The following is a 17,693-nucleotide window of genomic DNA, read 5'->3' as shown; positions in this document are numbered from 1 at the left end:
TGCTGCAGCATGGACTGTTACCTGGCCATTATCCATGCGCCCTACACACTGACCCAGCGGCATCACTTGGTCAAGTTCATATGTCTGGGTATGTGGACCCTGTTCCTGTTAGTGGCCCTACCCATCTCACTTTTCCGAAGGACCACCCTACGTTAGCCCAGTCTGCTATGAGGACATGGGCAACAATACAGCAAACTGGCGGATGCTGTTACGGATCCTGTCCCAGACCTTTGGCTTCATGGTGCCACTACTGGTCATGCTGTTCTGCTATGGATTCACCCTGCGCATGCTGTTTAAGGCCCACATGGGGCAGAAGCACTGGGCCATGCGGGTCATCTTTGCTGTCGTCCTCATCTTCCTGCTCTGCTGGCTGCCCTACCACCTGGTCCTGCTGACAGACACCCTCATGAGAACCCAGATGATCAAGGAGAGCTGTCAGCGCCGCAACGACATCGACCAGGCCCTGGATGCCACTGAGATTCTGGGCATCTTTCACAGCTGCCTCAACCCCCTCATCTACACCTTCATTGGTCAGAAGTTTTGCCATGGACTCCTCAAGATTCTAGCCACACATGGCTTGATCAGCAAGGACTCCCTGCCCAAAGACAGCAGGCCTTCCTTTGTTGGCTCTTTTTCAGGGCACACTTCCACTACTCTCTAAGACATCCTGCCTAAGTGCAGCCCCGTGGGGTTCCTCCCTTCTCTTCACAGTCACATTCCAAGCCTCATGTCCACTGGTTCTTCTTGGTCTCAGTGTCCGTGCAGCCCCCATTGTGGTCACAGGAAGCAGAGGCGGCCACGTTCTTACTGGTTTCTCTTACATGGTTTAGAAAGCCTGCCCTGGTGCCTCACCCCTTGCCATAATTACTACGTCATTTGCTGGAGCTCTGTCCATCCTGCCCCTGAGCCCGTGGCACTCTGTATTCTAAGAAGTGAAAATCTACACTCCAGTGAGACAGCTCTGCATACTCATTAGGATGGCTAGTATCAGAAGAAACAAAATCATAAAATAGAAAGTGTCCACAAAGATGTAGAGAAAGTGGAATTCTTGAGCATCATGAGTGGGAATGTAAAATGGTGTGGCCACTGCGGAAGACAGTATAGCAGCTTTCCTCAAAACATCGGACATAGAATTATCACATGATCCCGCAATTCCACTTCTAGGAATTGACCCACAAGGAGTGAAAGCAGGGACTTGAACCCATATTTGTCCACCAATGTTCATAGCAGCTTATTCACAAGACCCAAAAGGCAAAAACAACCCAAATGTTCATGAATGAATGAATGAATGGCTAAACAAAATGTGATATGTACGTAATGAAGTACCCTTCAGCCTGAAAGAGGAATGAAGTACTCATACATGTTACAACATGGACGAACCTTGAAAATGTTATGCTAAGTGAAATAAGCCAGACATAAACAGCTATATAGTTTATGATTCCACTTACATGAGGTACTGAGAGTGAACAAATTCACAGAGACAGAAAGCAGAACAGTGATTACCAGGGACTGAGGGGAGGGGAGCGTGGGCAGTGACGGTTTAATGGGTACAGAGTTTATGTTTGGGATGTTGAAAAAGTTGTAAAGATAAACAGTAGTGATAGTTGTACAACAATGTCTGAGTACTTAATGCCACTGAACTGTACACTTAAATGTCTAAAATGATAAAATTTTATGTATATTTTACCTCAGTTAAAAAGAAAATACCTTGGTCCTCAAAGGTACGTTTGCCAAAGAAACAAGGCTGGAATTTCTTGCTAAATGAGATCATTAAATGTCTTTCATTGCTTAAACCACTTTTGTGTGTTTATTTTGGTTTTTCCAATCAAAAGCTTCCAAACTGCTACAGAGAAGTGGGGCAAGAGTGAGCAGAGATCTTGAGTGAGAGTCTTTACAAGAAGTAAATCTCTTTGTTATTTGTTGTGCCGTAGAGAGAAGGATGGAATAGAGATGGAGCCCAGTCTTGCCATCCTCTTGCCCACAACCCAAGCTTCCTGCTGTAGACTACGCATCATGGAAAGAAATGTGTTCTGGGATGCTTTAGGGCGTCTCATGTCCTTGGTTGAAGCAGTAGTCAGGAGTATCAGGGATGGAACTTAGAGTTAGAAGGTGCAGAGGGTTGAGTAAGTTCACCGAATCCCCCTGATCAGGTAGCAGGAAGGCAGAGAGCTCTCCCAGCTCAGCCAGCAGCACCCCCTTTGAGTGTCCCCCCCTCTCTCTCTTTCCCACCCGAGCACACACCCATAAAGGTGTCTGGCGCCTTGTGCTGACCTTCCTGAGCTGAAGCGGAATGAAACTGCTGCTCCATTTCCCTCTTCCAGATCTCACATACAAGGTCCCTTCTGGCCCCCCACTGATCTGGAAATGTGAAAGGAAGAGAATTTGGGGGAATCACAGTTCTATCATATCATGCTGACTCAATACAAATCCTCCACACAAACTTATGTGCAAACTCTAAGGAAAAAGAATGGTTCCCACAAAGGTTCAGGTGATGTTTATTAAAGGGTCAGGGAAGGCAGAAGCACACTGGGGCTTTTGAAGGCCCTGATAGTGTCCTCTTTCTTTACCCACATGATAGATGCTTGGGCTTTAGTGTATTATTATTCCTTAGGCTATAAATGTAAGTTTTTCTTAACTTGTAGTATGTATGTTATTCCAATGGAAATGTTTTAAAATGTTAAAATAAAGGAAAAGCTAAGGAGAAAGTGATCGAAGAGCACAGGGACAACTCGGGTAATTCTGAGGACCCACTGCACAGAGTGGAGTGCAGGCTTTTGCATCCTGCAATTTTGGAGTGAGAATTCACCAGATTAGAAGAAGATACTTCCATGCATTGCTGGTAGTAGATAAATAGGTACAAGCTTTAGAGAAAGCAATTTGATGACATCTCTTTTAATGCACACAATCTCTGATTCAGGAATCATACTACTACAAACCTATCCTACAGAAATACCCGCTTAATTGGACAAATGTGTACAGAACATTCATTGCAGCCTTATTTACAAAAATCAGAGATTAGAAGAAACCCAAATGTTCATCAATAGGGAATTGATTAGTTACACTCTCAAGGTGCAGCCACACCAGGGAATATTGTGAATGCAACAGTTTAAAATCAAAGCTAAAAACATTCTGCTAAGTGGAAGAAGCCAGAACAGATCCACATATTGTTTGATTCCTTTTGCCTAAAACGTTTCTTGAAAAGGCAAATCTGCAGAGACTGAAAGCAGATGACTGACTGCCTCGGCCTGGGATTGGGAACACAGATTGATTATAAATAGTCACAAGCGTTCTTTTTGGGGTGACAGAAATACCCTGAGTGTGGATCGTGGTGATGCTTTTACAGCTCTGTTAGTTTACTAAAAACATTGGAGTGTATCCTTAAAACAGGCGAGTCTTATAGTTGGTAAATTACACCTGAATAAACTGTTTTTTATAAGAGAACCTTAAAAAATTAATGAAGTAGGTATGTGAGCAGACCCAGAAAGTTCTTCAAGAAATAATGTGGGATGAAGGAGGAAGGTAGAACAGCATGTGTAGTAAATGGCTTACTCATTTGTATAAAACATTATAATACATGTAGATTTATAAAGGTTCAGACAAATGTCTAGAAATTGTCCAAGCCATGTAATATCCAGAGATGAATTTCTAAACAAAACCTTTTATGTGGCAAAACAGAATTACAATTCAGGGCGTGTACACAGACTGGGGTGGTCTTTGCAACAAAGAGAATGTTGCCTGTTTTATTAGAAAGAGAAATGTTAAGTATTGTTTTGAAAGAAAACTCATTGGCATTAAGCAAAGCCTTTTGGGAGTTGACAAGCTCTGATAGGTAGGACAGTGCTGAGTAAAACTAGTCTTGTCTTTTTTTTTTTCTGAGATGGAGTCTTGCTCTGATGCCCAGGCTGGAGTGCAGTGGCACAATCTTCGCTCACTGCAACCTCTGCCTCCCGAGTTCAAGAGATTCGTCTGCCTCAGCCTCTCAAGTAGCTGGGGACTACAGGCGCATACCACTATGCCTGGCTAATTTTTGGTAGAGACGAGGTTTCACCATGTTGACCAGGCTTGTCTCAAACTCCTGACCCTCAAGTGATCCACCAGCCTTGGCCTCCCAAAATGCTGGGATTACAGGTGTGAGCCACTGTGCCTGGCCTGGATAAAACTAGTCTTGAAATCACAGCAGCTACTTGGTGAAACTGGTCTTAGGTTACAGCAGGTCATTTCAGCAGCTGAACTGTGATGTAAGGACCTGGTTAGGTCCTTTGTGCACTGAGTGCTTTTTTTTCCCTCTGGACACTCGACTCTAATTTAGTTGTGTATGACAAGATAACTGTAATTTATGTAACCAATTTTCACATTTCCATACAAGGTCCCTTCTGGCCCCCACTGACCTGGAAATGTGAAAGGAATGTTGATCAAGATCGTTGTCTGAAAGCATCACTGGGTAACCATCTTGAAGATAGGCTTCATTGTCCTTCATGCCAGGATGAGCCCATCCCTGTGGTCTCACATTGATGGGAAAGTACAAGAGTCAGTGTCAGGGACCTGGGTCACATTTGGGCAAGAGAGGCCAGAGCGGGGGAGAAAAAGCTCTCTCAGGGCAGAGTTGCCTGGAGTTTAGCACCAAGTTCTAGCTGATTATTCTGGCAGGCGTCAGCAATCATCTTGAAGTGTGGGGCTGACATTGTCCTGTTCAGAGCACTGGCTTTCCAAAGATTAGACAGGCAATAAAACAGAGCTTACAGAGCAGAATACAAAAAACAACCAGCAACAATATAATAAATCCAATTTGTACAATGGTTTTGAACAAAAACCCCAAGCCTCAAGGCAACCAACTAGACAAATCAAATTGAGACCTGTGCAGCCATTGTGTAGCATTCCGTGACTGGGCTGAATTAAAGCAGAGAGTGCCAGCTCTAGAAAAGGGACAATTTGAACAAAAATTTCTACTAGAATATTGCCAGATACTTGCTAGGTGGACTGAAGAATTTTTTTAGGTCAGATTCTGTCAAGTTACCCATAGCAGTATCTAATTTGTGAAATTTTAATTATAGCATTATCCTGTGAAGTGGAAAAGGTAGTCAAAGAGAGGGGTAGGAGTTGTACTACCTATGGAGTTATATTTTGACGGTCTTGGGAAAAGCTGCCTATAGCAGGAAGTTGCCAGTTTTGTAGTTCAAATATCTGATGATGGCATTGGGGCGGGGCTGGTTGGTGAACTCTCCGTGTGGACCCATACATCAGGCATGAGTCTTGTTCCTTGAAATGTATGTTAAGTTGTTTAGTTTTAGTTTAGGGCTTTAGGAAAGAGTAATTTCCTGCTTGGTAATTCCATAGGGGAAAATTGGATTGGAGGAACCCAGAAGAATTTAGGATACAGTCTATTATTCTACAGTCAGATAATAAAAAATCAAAAACAATGTACTGGACTACAATACAAAAGCAATAATGAGTGTATTCTAGACATCCCAATTTTTACTGAAGATAATCAGAGTAACACCAAATTTAGTTTTATCAGGTTTGGCCTGATTATTTATATAAGTGTAGCAAAAACAGTGATTGAATCTTAGATTGTATTTTTTTTTTTTTTTTTTTGTGACAGTGTCTCACCCTGTCGCCCAGGCTGGAGTGCAGTGGCGCAATCTCGGCTCACTGCAACCTCCACTTCCTGGGCTCAAGTAATTCTCCAGTCTCAGCCTCCCATGTAGCTGGGACTACACGTGCCTGCCATGACACCTGGCTAATTTTTGTATTTTTAGTAGAGATGGGGTTTCATCATGTTGCCCAGGCTGGCCTAGAACTCCTGAGTTCAGGTGATCTGCCTGCCTCAGCCTCCCAAAGTGCTGGGATTACAGGCAAGAGCCAATGTGCCTTGTATCTTATTATTATTATTTTTTTAATTTTGAGACTAGGAAGTCACGTTAAGGCAGGCTTCTGATTTTATCTGCAGTACCCGGAAATAAGTTAAAACATGATAACTTAGTCTAACCCTGATAATATAATTAACATTTTAAATTGCATCTTGTTATAAAGGAAACAGAATTTTATTGAACTTATGTGAATAACTATATTGTCATAAAATAAAAAGTTCTCACAAATAATTTCCAAATTTTAGAAGGATCAAGTAGGAAGAATAAGTAAATGTTTTCACCTTTGTTCATGAAAATTTCCTCACCAAATTGTTGTTAAACTACAGATAGCTTAAGAGAGAAACTTTTCTTAAATCTGGAAAACAAGACATTTAAGTAAAGAATCAACAATATTTCAAATGATATAAAAATCATAATTTGTATCACTTATTCAATTTCATGTTATCAATTTTTATTCTGCTTGATTTTGATTAACACTTTTATGAATCTATCAGTTTTCTCATTAGAGTTTTAGAAATGTTATTTGTTTAGTCCATGATCTCTTTTTTTTATTATTATTATACTTTAAGTTCTAGGGTACGTGTGCACAACGTGCAGGTTTGTTACATATGTATACATGTGCCATGCTGGTGTGCTGCACCCATTAACTCGTCGTTTACATTAGGTATATCTCCTATTGCTGTCTCTTCCTCCTCCCTCCTCCCCACAATAGGCCCTGGTGTGTGATGTTCCCCTTTCTGTGTCCAAGTGGTCTCATTGTTCGATTCCCACCTATGAGTGAGAATATGCAGTGTTTGGTTTTCTGTTCTTGAGATAGTTTGCTGAGTATGATGGTTTCCAGCTGCATCCATGTCCCTACAAAGGACAGGAACTCATTCTTTTTAATGACTGCATAGTATTCCATGGTGTATATGTGCCACATTTTCTTAATCCAGTCTGTCACTGATGGACATTTGGGTTGATTCCAAGTCTTTGCTATTGAGAATAGTGCCGCAATAAACATACGTGTGCATGTGTCTTTATAGCAGCATGATTTATAATCCTTTGGATATATACCCAGTAATGGGATGGCTGGATCAAATGGTATTTCTAGTTCTAGATCCTTGAGGAATCGCCACACTGTTTTCCACAATAGCTGAACTAGTTTACAGTCCCACCAACAGTGTAAAAGTGTTCCTATTTCTCCACATCCTCTCCAGCACCTGTTGTTTCCTGATTTTTCAATGATTGCCATTCTAACTGGTGTGAGGTGGTATCTCATTGTGGTTTTGATTTGCATTTCTCTGATGGCCAGTGATGATGAGCATTTTTTCATGTGTGTGTTGGTTGTATGAATGTCTTCTTTTGAGAAGTGTCTGTTCATATCCTTTGCCCACTTTTTGATGGTGTTGTTTGTTTTTTGTTGTAAATTTGTTTGAGTTCTTTGTAGGTTCTGGATATTAGACCTTCGTCAGACGAGTAGATTGCAAAAATTTTCTCCCATTCTGTAGGCTGCCTGTTCACTCTGATGGTAGTTTCTTTTGCTGTGCAGAAGCTCTTTAGTTTAATTAGATCCCATTTGTCAATTTTGGCTTTTGTTGCCATTGCTTTTGGTGTTTTAGACATGAAGTCCTTGCCCATGCCTATGTCCTGAATGGTATTACCTAGGTTTTCTTCTAGGATTTTTATTGTTTTAGGTCTAACATTTAAGTCTCCAATCCGTCTTGAATTTTCATGTAAGGATCCAGTTTCAGCTTTCTACTTATGGCTAACCAATTTTCCCAGCACCAATTATTAAATAGGGAATCCTTTCTCCATTTCTTGTTTTTGTCAGGTTTGTCAAAGATCAGATGGCTGTAGATGTGTGGTCTTATTTCTGAGGTCTCTGTTCTGTTCCATTGGTCTATATCTCTGTTTTGGTACTAGTACCATGCTGTTTTGGTTACTGTAGCCTTGTAGCATAGTTTGAAGTCAGGTAGCGTGATGCCTCCAGCTTTGTTCTTTTGGCTTAGGATTGTCTTGGCAATGCAGGCTCTCTTTTGGTTCCATATGAACTTTAAAGTAGTTTTTTTCCAATTCTGTGAAGAAAGTCATTGGTAGCTTAATGGGGATGGCGTTGAATCTATAAATTACCTTGGGCAGTATGGCCATTTTCACGATATTGATTCTTCCTATCCATGAGCATGGAATGTTCTTCGATTTGTTTGTGTCCTCTTTTATTTCACTGAGCAATGGTTTGTAGTTCTCCTTGAAGAGGTCTTTGACATCCCTTGTAAGTTGGATTCCTAGGTATTTTATTCCCTTCGAAGCTATTGTGAATGGAAGTTCATTCATGATTTGGCTCTCTGTTTGTCTGTTACTGGTGTATAAGAATGCTTGTGATTTTTGCACATTGATTTTGTATCCTGAGACTTTGCTGAAGTTACTTATCAGCTTAAGGAGATTTTGGGCTGAGACAATGGGGTTTTCTAAATATACAATCATGTCATCTGCAAACAGGGACAATTTGACTTCTTCTTTTCCTAACTGAATACACTTGATTTCTTTCTCTTGCCTGATTGCCCTAGCTAGAACTTCCAACACTATGTTGAATAGGAGTGGTGAGAGAGGGCATCCCTGTCTTGTGCCAGTTTTCAAAGGGAATGTTTCCAGTTTTTGCCCATTCAGTATGATATTGGCTGTGGATTTGTCATAAATAGCTCTTATTATTTTGAGATACATTCCATCAATACCAAATTTATTGAGAGTTTTTAGCAAGAAGGGCTGTTGAATTTTGTCAAAGGCCTTTTCTGCATCTGTTGAGATAATCATGGGATTTTTGTCTTTGGTTCTGTTTATATGCTGGATTACATTTATTGATTTGCATATGTTGAACCAGCCTTGCATCTCAGGAATGAAGCCCACCTGATCATGGTGGATAAGCTTTTTGATGTGCTGCTGGATTTGGTTTGCCAGTATTTTACTGATAATTTTTGCATTGATGTTCATCAAGGAGATTGGTCTAAAATTCTCTTTTTTTGTTGTGTCTCTGCCAGGCTTTGGTATCAGGATGGTGTTGGCCTCATAAAATGAGTTACAGAGGATTCCCTCGTTTTCTATTGATTGGAATAGTTTCAGAAGGAATGGTACCAGCTCCTCCTTGTACCTCTGGTAGAATTCGGCTCTGAATCCGTCTGGTCCTGGACTTTCTTTGGTTGGTAGAGTATTAATTATTGCCTCAATTTCAGAGCCTGCCATTGGTCTATTCAGGGATTCAGTTTCTTCCTGGTTTAGTCTTGGGAGAGTGTAAGTGTCCAGGAAATTATCCATTTCTTCTAGGTTTTCTAGTTTATTTGTGTAGAGGTGTTTATAGTATTCTCTGATGGTACTTTGTATTTCTGTGGGGTCTGTGGTGATATCCTCTTTATCATTTTTTATTGCATCTATGATTCTTCTCTCTTTTCTTCTTTATTAGTCTTGCTAGTGGTCTATCAATTTTGTTGATCTTTTCAAAAAACCAGCTCCTGGATTCATTGATTTTTTGGAGGGTTTTTTGTGTCTCTATCTCCTTCAGTTCTGCTCTGATCTTAGTTATTTCTTGCCTTCTGCTAGCTTTTGAATGTGTTTGCTCTTGCTTCTCTAGTTCTTTTAATTGTGATTTTTAGGGTGTCAATTTTAGATCTTTCCTGCTTTCTGTTGTGGGCACTTAGTGTTATAAATTTCCCTCTACACACTGCTTTAAATGTGTCCCAGAGATTCTAGTATGTTGTATCTTTGTTCTCATTGGTTTCAAAGAACATCTTTACTTCTACCTTCATTTTGTTATGTACCCAGTAGTCATTCAGGAGCAGGTTATTCAGTTTCCATGTAGTTGAGCGGTTTTGATTGAGTTTCTTAGTCCTGAGTTCTAGTTTGATTGCACTGTGGTCTGAGAGACAGTTTGTTATAATTTCTGTTCTTTTACATTTGCTGAGGAGTGCTTTACTTCCAACTATGTGGTCAATTTTGGAATAAGTGCTATGTGGTGCTGAGAAGAATGTATATTCTGTTGATTTGGAGTGGAGAGTTCTGTAGATGTCTATTAGGTCCGCTTGGTGCAGAGTTGAGTTCAATTCCTGGATATCCTTGTTAACTTTCTGTCTCGTTGATCTGTCTAATGTTGACAGTGGGGTGTTAAAGTCTCCCATTATTATTGTATGGGAGTCTAAGTCTCTTTGTAAGTCTCTAAGGACTTGCTTTATGAATCTGGGTGCTCCTGTATTGGGTGCATATATATTTAGGATAGTTAGCTCTTCCTGATGAATTGATCCCTTTACCATTATGTAATGGCCTTCTTTGTCTCTTTTGATCTTTGATAGTTTAAAGTCTGTTTTATCAGAGACTAGCATTGCAACCCCTGCTTTTTTTTGTTTTCTGTTTGCTTGGTAGATCTTCCTCCCTCCCTTTATTTTGAGCCTATGTGTGTCTCTGCATGTGAGATGAGTCTCCTGAATACAGCAAACTGATGGGTCTTGACTCTTTATCCAATTTGCCAGTCTGTGTCTTTTAATTGGACCACTTAGTCCATTTACATTTAAGGTTAATATTATGTGTGAACTTGATTATGTGTGAACTTGATCCTATCATTATGATATTAGCTGGTTATTTTGCTCGTTAGTTGATGCAGTTTCTTCCTAGCATCAATGGACTTTACATTTTGGCATGTTTTTGCAATGGCTGGTACTGGTTGTTCCTTTCCATGTTTAGTGCTTCCTTCAGGATCTCCTGTAGGGCAGGCCTGGTGGTGACAAAATCTCTCAGCATTGGTTTGTCTGTAAAGGATTTTATTTCTTCTTCACTTATGAAACTTAGTTTGGGTGGATATGAAATTCTGGGTTGAAAATTATTTTCTTTAAGAATGTTGAATATTGGCCCCCACTCTCTTCTGGCTTGTATAGTTTCTGCCGAGAGATCTGCTGTTAGTCTGATGGGCTTGCCTTTGTGGGTAACCTGACCTTTCTCTCTGGCTGCCCTTAACATTTTTTCCTTCATTTCAACTTTGGTGACTCTGACAATTATGTGTCTTGGAGTTGCTCTTCTTGAGGAGTATTTTTGTGGGGTTCTCTGTATTTCCTGAATTTGAATGTTGGCCTGCCTTACTAGGTTGGGGAAGTTCTCCTGGATGATATCCTGCAGAGTGTTTTCCAACTTGGTTCCATTTTCCCTGTCACTTTCAGGCACACCAATCAGACATTGACTTGGTCTTTTCACATAATCCCATATTTCTTGGAGGCTTTGTTCATTTCTTTTTTTTTTTCTCTAAACTTCTCTTCTTGCTTCACTTTTTTTTTTTTTTTTTGAGACCGAGTCTCACTCTGTTGCCCAGGCTGGAGGGCAGTTGTGTGATCTTGGCTCACTGCAACCTCCACTTCCCGGGTTCAAGCAATTCTCGTGCTTCAGCCTGCTGAGTAGCTGGGATTACAGAAACATGCCACCATAACTGGCTAATTTTTGTATATTCAGTAGAGCTGGGGTTTTGCTGTGTTGGCCAGGCTGGTCTCGGGCACCTGACCTCAAGTGATCTTTCCGCCTTGACCTCCCAAACTGTTGGAACTACAGACATGAGCCATCATGCTTTACCCTAGTCCATTGATCTTAAAGTAATTAAAAACCTGCATTTAAGAGTACTTTTAGAGTCTTATGAATCTGATTGCAGATGCCTTTAGAAAAGAATCAACACAGTAGATGATAAAAACTTAGAATAGCCATGCTTAAAATCTGATGTAAGTTCAACTTTTGAAAAGGAATTCTGTCATTTGTATTGCAAACAGCATTTTAAGACAAAAATGAGAATCATGACTGACAGCATAACACCAGGACCATCAGACTTTTATAAATTTCATATAATCTTTAGAAGATGAAGATTTCTGTCAGTAACATCCTTGTGAATATAACTTAAAATATGTTTGTGCCAGGTTCAGTGTCTCAGGCTTGTCATTCCAGCATTTTGGGAGGCCAAGGCAGGTGGGTTGCTTGAGCTCAGGAGTTGGAGACCAATCTCGGCAATGTGGCAAAACCCAGTCTGTACAAAAAATTACAAAAATTAGCCAGGTGTGGTGGTGCACACCTGTAGTCTGAGCTACTCGGGAGGCTGAGGTAGCAGGGCCTGGGAGGTTGAGGCTTCAGTGAGCCGTGTTCATGGCACAGAACTCCAGCCTGGGTGACAAAGTGAGACTCTGTCTCAAAAAAAAAAAAAAAAAAAAAAAGAAGAAGAAGAGGTTTAATATCATTTTGTTATTTGACAGTGCTTTTCATACAATTAAACATATTAAATAAGCCTCATGAGAGATACATCCTTTGAGACTTTCCAGGGGCCCAACTAGAAAATCCCAAGGTCAATGTTAGGTTAAAAAGACTTAAATTAGAATTCTGTTTTAGGGAAGTTTGTCAAAGATGTTAAAAAGGCTTAAAACATTTAATTAAAATAGAATCATGAGCCAGGCACTGCATCTTGCACCTGTTATGCCAGCTACCTAGGAGGCTGAGGTAGGAGGATTCCTTGAGCTCAGGAGTTTAAGGCTGCACTGAGCTATGATCATGCCATTGCACTTGAGCCTGGGTGACAGGGTGAGCCTTATGTTTATGAAATAATAATAACAACAATAATAAGTGGAATCAAATGTCATTTTGAAATAACAGTCATTTATTGAATCAGAAGGGTAATAAAAATACTTTAAAAGTAAATATAAAATGTTACATAGCTGAGAGAAAATAAAAACCTTATACTTATGTTAGGGATGACTTTTAAAACACCTAATATTAGTTTATTAATATTAATAAACTAATAGGTTCCCCAAACCTTAATAACAACAGCACAAAGCACAAGGAGTTATCTTTTTTTTTTTTTTTTTTTTTTTAAAAGCAAGATAGGGGTCTTGCTGTGATGCCTAGGCTGGCCTTGAACTCCTGGACTCAAGCAACTCTCCTGCCTCAGCCTCCTGAGTAGCTGGAACTACAGTTGCTCAATACTGTGTCTGGCAAAAAACTACCTTAAAACTTGAAATCTCTGTTTCTTAGGCAGATTACTTAAAAGGTAAAGAAAAGCCTCCTGCAGTATAACAGCTTGTCTTTATGGGAAGCCTATTTGGATAATCTGGAAGGCAAACCTCATACAAAGCTAATTAGACACAAGAAGATTATGTCCCAGGTTAGGAATGTATACCATATTATAGGAGAAAAAGGTAAACAAGAAAACCAATACCTTAGGCAATGGAATGCATGGCTTTTAGAAAAAGTAAAAGCAGATGAAATTGTCTGGTTACATAGAACAATTTAGACACATCAGGAAGAGCTGAGTACAAAGTCAACTTACACTGGAGGACACGTTGTCCTTCTAGGCCATTAAGACAAACTTTCTGGGTCAGGCCGCAAGAGCAGAGTCTGAAATAAAAAAAGAAAAAGCTGCAGGAACTGACAAATGTTGAAGGGGACCGTCACCACTTTAGTAGAGCAAAAAGATGTACCTTTTCAAGGAAGAAGAGCAGAAGGCAGTGACGCATGACTTGTGAGTCACATGTAGTGAGATGTGAAAAAAGCTGAACCCCTGAGACATAAGCCTGAAAAGCTTTAGGAGGAAAACTCTACCTTGAGAAAGGAAATTATCATTTTGAATGAGGAAGATAGCACTTCTAAGTTGAAATTATGTAGAACATTTAAAATAGAAAAAAGGTGTAATTTAGAAGATGATTGAAAATTCAACAGAATTCAGAATTAAATCCCTGTAATTTTTTTTTTGTTTGTTTGTTTTACTAGGAGCAGATCAACATTTTAAGAAAACCTTTCTGTTTCAAACATAGAAGATCAGTCTCCAGCCCTGTGCCAGCGTACCCCTGACGTCAGTGTTTAATTTTTAGAACACTTAGAAACATTTTTTTAAATCCAGGCAATGTAATCACACAGAAAACTCCCTTCACAAAACCATCCTTCATAAACCCTCCCTAACTTGCTTAGGTCTTCCATTATTTTCTTAAGATCTCATCACTGCCCTACATTTTTCTGTTTTTTTCTGTTTTTTTTTTTTAAATATTGGAACAGTCAGTCATTTTATCTTAGGACAAGAACGTTCTCTTTTTCCCATTATTATTGAAACCACATAATATTTTTTCTCTTGCATAAATTAGCTTTCGTATATTTTGTACACAGAATTAAATATATTGATTAGAACTTTAATTTTAGAAACCTTAATTTTTAGTAAAAACCCAGGAATAAGTACTTTTTTGGACTGTTATATATAAACATCCCCTGAATGTACGTTTTATAATACTTAAAAACATATTTTTACAGAACAATTTCTAATGTGGCATAGGACATTTTCTTAACAGACCCAAATATCTTTTGTGTTTTTATAATATTTCAGAAGTCAAAAATAAATAAGCTTGAAGCTATGTTTAACAATTAATGTTTCAGCATTTTATCTTATTTAGAAATGGCTCAGGACTGTGATCCTAGCACTTTGGGAGGCTGAGGCGGGAGGATTGCTTGGGCCTAGCAGTCTGGGACCAGTCTGGGCAATATCATAAGACTTCATCCCCACAAAAATTTATTTAAAAAATGAAAAGAAATTACTTAGATATTTTATAAATATCTGTCATTTACTTTAACATAACTTCAAATTTTAAATTACATGAAAAGTTTGTGTATAAATGTTTATTCCATTCATATATATGTTGTTTTTTATTTACAATAATTTTACCTAGATTACTCTTGAAAACTGAGATATTAGAGCAGGTCATTATTTCAAGTCTTTTTCCTGTCAAAGAAAATCACTAAAGGTTAAATTGTGTTTGATATACAGAAAACAATGAGCATTGCATGTACTCTCATCTGTACATTTGTTCTTAGGTCAAACTCATACTTTTATGATCTTAAAACATCTAACAGAGACAAATATAACACTGTCTGGCTACCAAACCCAAGCCAAAAAAAAAAAAAAAAGTGTATGGTAATACAGAGAAAGATGTGAATATCCAGCTATAAGAAGGTCATAGAATACGAAATGTGGATTTTGTAGTTTGGCGAGTGGAAGGGAGTGGCACCCAGCGGCTTCTTTCACTCTTGCAGTTCTGTGAGCAGGAGGGAGGGTTATAGCTCTTATTCCCACCTCCCACAGCTTGGTGAGCTGGCCAGGAGTGCCACAGCTCTTTTGCTTCTGCAGTTTGGCAAGTGGAAGGGAGGGTTACAGCTCTTTCACTCCTGTCATCTGTAGCTCATCAAGCCAGCCAGGAGCATCACAGCTCCTTCACTCCTGCCTACTATAGCTTGATGAGTTCCAGGTTCTTGTCCTGTGATCAAGAGGAATAAGATATGCGGACACCGGAGAGTGAGTAAGGCGGAGAAGAATTTTATTGAGTGAGAGAAGAAAAGCTCTTGGCTGCAGGAGGGAACACTGAAAGTGGGGTAGCCATCTGTGAGGCTGAGTCTGGGATTTTTATGGGCTTAGAATGGAGGAACACTTGCTGATTGGTCCATGGGTAGCTTTGGAAAAAACACCTTTTGATTGGTTAAAAGACATCATCCAGAAGTAGCCAATCAAGAGAGAGTGGGTGAGATGGGGATAGAAGTTCTCACTCCGGTCGTGGACTCTATCCAGAACTGGCAGCTGGGTTTTCAGGCTTTAAACTGTTCTTGGTTTGAAGGTCAGGTTTCACCAAGGACCCATCCCTGTCTGACTAGGAATTTGTCTGTCTCCTGTCACTAACACAAGCAGATTCAATTCAAATAAGATTATCTCAAGGCATCTATTCATCAAACTCAAAGATAAAGAAGGTCAAAGATAAAGAAAGGACCTAGCCGGGCATGATGGCTCAGGCCTGTAATCTTAGCACTTTGGGAGGCTGAGGTGGGTGGATCACCTGAGGTCAGGAGTTCGAGACCAGCCTGACCAACATGGAGAAACCCTGTCTCTACTAATAAAAAAATTAGCCAGGCATGGTAGCACATGCCTGTAATCCCAGCTACTTGGGAGGCTGAGGCAGGAGAATTGCTTGAACCTGGGAGGCGAAGGTTGTGGTGAGCTGAGATCATGCCATTGCACTCCAGCCTGGGCGACAAGAGCAAAACTCCATCTTAAAAAAACAAACAAACAAAAAACAAACCTAAAAACAGCAAGAAAAAAGAAGTCAATTAAATATGAAGGGGCTCCAATACATCTGGCCACAGACTTCTTAGTGGAAACTCTACTGGCCAGGAGAGTGAGATGATATATTCAAAGTGCTGAAGGAAAAAATACTTTTGACCTCAAATATTATATTCAGCAAAATTATCCTTCAAAGATGAAGGAGACATAGAGACTTTCCCAGGGAAAAACACCTGCCAACTCTGGACATGATCCACAAGTGAGCTGCCTGCCCCAGGCCATGGGAAAAAGAAGGTCATTTGAGGAACATTCTAGAATCCCAAGCCTGAGTATCAAGTGATGAGGTCCCAAACCTGCCATTTGGAATGGTGTGGAAACTCGGCCAAGAAATCTATCAACAACAAAAAATACTGTGAACCATATGACCCAGTAGTGCCCCAGCCAGTACAGCCATGAAACTTCCTCCATGTAGATTTCTTTGTAATCAAGGGCAAATACAAGATTACATGAAAATATGCTCTTCAAAAGATAAATTCATGATTAAATATTACAAAGAACTAATAACCACCAGAATCAACAATCAGCCAGCTTAACCCATAGGAGATTTCACAACTGAGGACTAGAGATAATAGAGCAATCTGAATGTGTTTTTTGTTTTTTTTGTTTTTTTTTGAGACGGAGTCTTGCTCTGTGCCCAGGCTGGAGTGCAGTGGCCGGATCTCAGCTCACTGCAAGCTCCGCCTCCCGGGTTCACGCCATTCTCCTGCCTCAGCCTCCCGAGTAGCTGGGACTACAGGCGCCCGCCACCGCACCCGGCTAGTTTTTTGTATTTTTTAGTAGAGACGGGGTTTCACCGTGTTAGCCAGGATGGTCTCGATCTCCTGACCTCGTGATCTGCCCGTCTATAAGCATGTTTTAAAAATCCAGAGGCATTTTACATTAAAAATGGAGAATTTAATGAATGTGTCTACCTCTATTTCCTCTAAAAAATCCATTAAAAAAGACAATAAAGGGATTTTTTAAAGGCATACCCCTACAAAGTACAAGGATTAAGAGAAAGTGAAGAAAAGATAACTGATTTTTAAAAAAATAGAAATCAGAAGTAGATGGATAAGTGGTAACTGAGTTTATCAGACCAAAAGTAAAGAGACAGAGACAATAAAGGGAATCAAATAAATCTTTACAAAAACCATAATACCTTCAGAAACATAAGAAACACTATAAAAACCCTGGAAAACGATCTAGGAACTACCATTCTGGATATAGGAATGGGCAAAGATTTCATGATGAAAACACAGAAAGCAATGGCAATAAAAACAAAAATTGACAAATGGGATCTAATTAAACTAAAGAGCTTCTGCACAGCAAAGGAAACTATAAACAGGGTGAACAGACAACCTGCAGGATGGGAGAAGGTTTTTGCAAACTATACATCTGACGAAGGTCTAATATCCAGCATCTATAAAAAACTTAAACAAATTTACAAGACAAAAACAACCCCATTAAAAAGTGGGCAAAGGACATGAACACTTTTCAAAAGGAGACATACATGTGGTGAGCAATCATGTAAAAAAAGTTCAATATCACTGACCACTAGAGAAATTCAAATCAAAACCACAATGAAAGACCACTTTAGACCAGCCAGATTGGCTATTATTAAAAAGACAAAAAATAAGAGATGCTGGCAAGGTTGCAGAGAAAAAGGAGCGCTTATACACTGTTACTGGGAGTGTAAATTAGTTCAACCAGTGTGG

General features: G+C 39.8%; 1 protein-coding gene across 1 annotated transcript; it reads left to right on the top strand.

Annotated features, from left to right (window-relative positions):
- The first annotated feature begins 24 nt into the window (after nt 1–24).
- LOC140712606 (C-X-C chemokine receptor type 2-like) lies at nt 25–1,796 on the top strand. Its single transcript, XM_073020071.1, has one exon. It carries the CDS (start codon nt 176–178, stop codon nt 659–661), a length of 486 nt encoding a protein of 161 aa, XP_072876172.1. The 5' UTR covers nt 25–175; the 3' UTR covers nt 662–1,796.
- Nucleotides 1,797–17,693: the final 15,897 nt, after the last annotated feature.

This window comes from Chlorocebus sabaeus, chromosome 10, assembly GCF_047675955.1.
Source record: "Chlorocebus sabaeus isolate Y175 chromosome 10, mChlSab1.0.hap1, whole genome shotgun sequence".
In the NCBI taxonomy this organism is placed as follows: Eukaryota; Metazoa; Chordata; class Mammalia; order Primates; family Cercopithecidae; genus Chlorocebus; species Chlorocebus sabaeus.
This window is presented reverse-complemented; position numbering and strand designations above follow the sequence as displayed.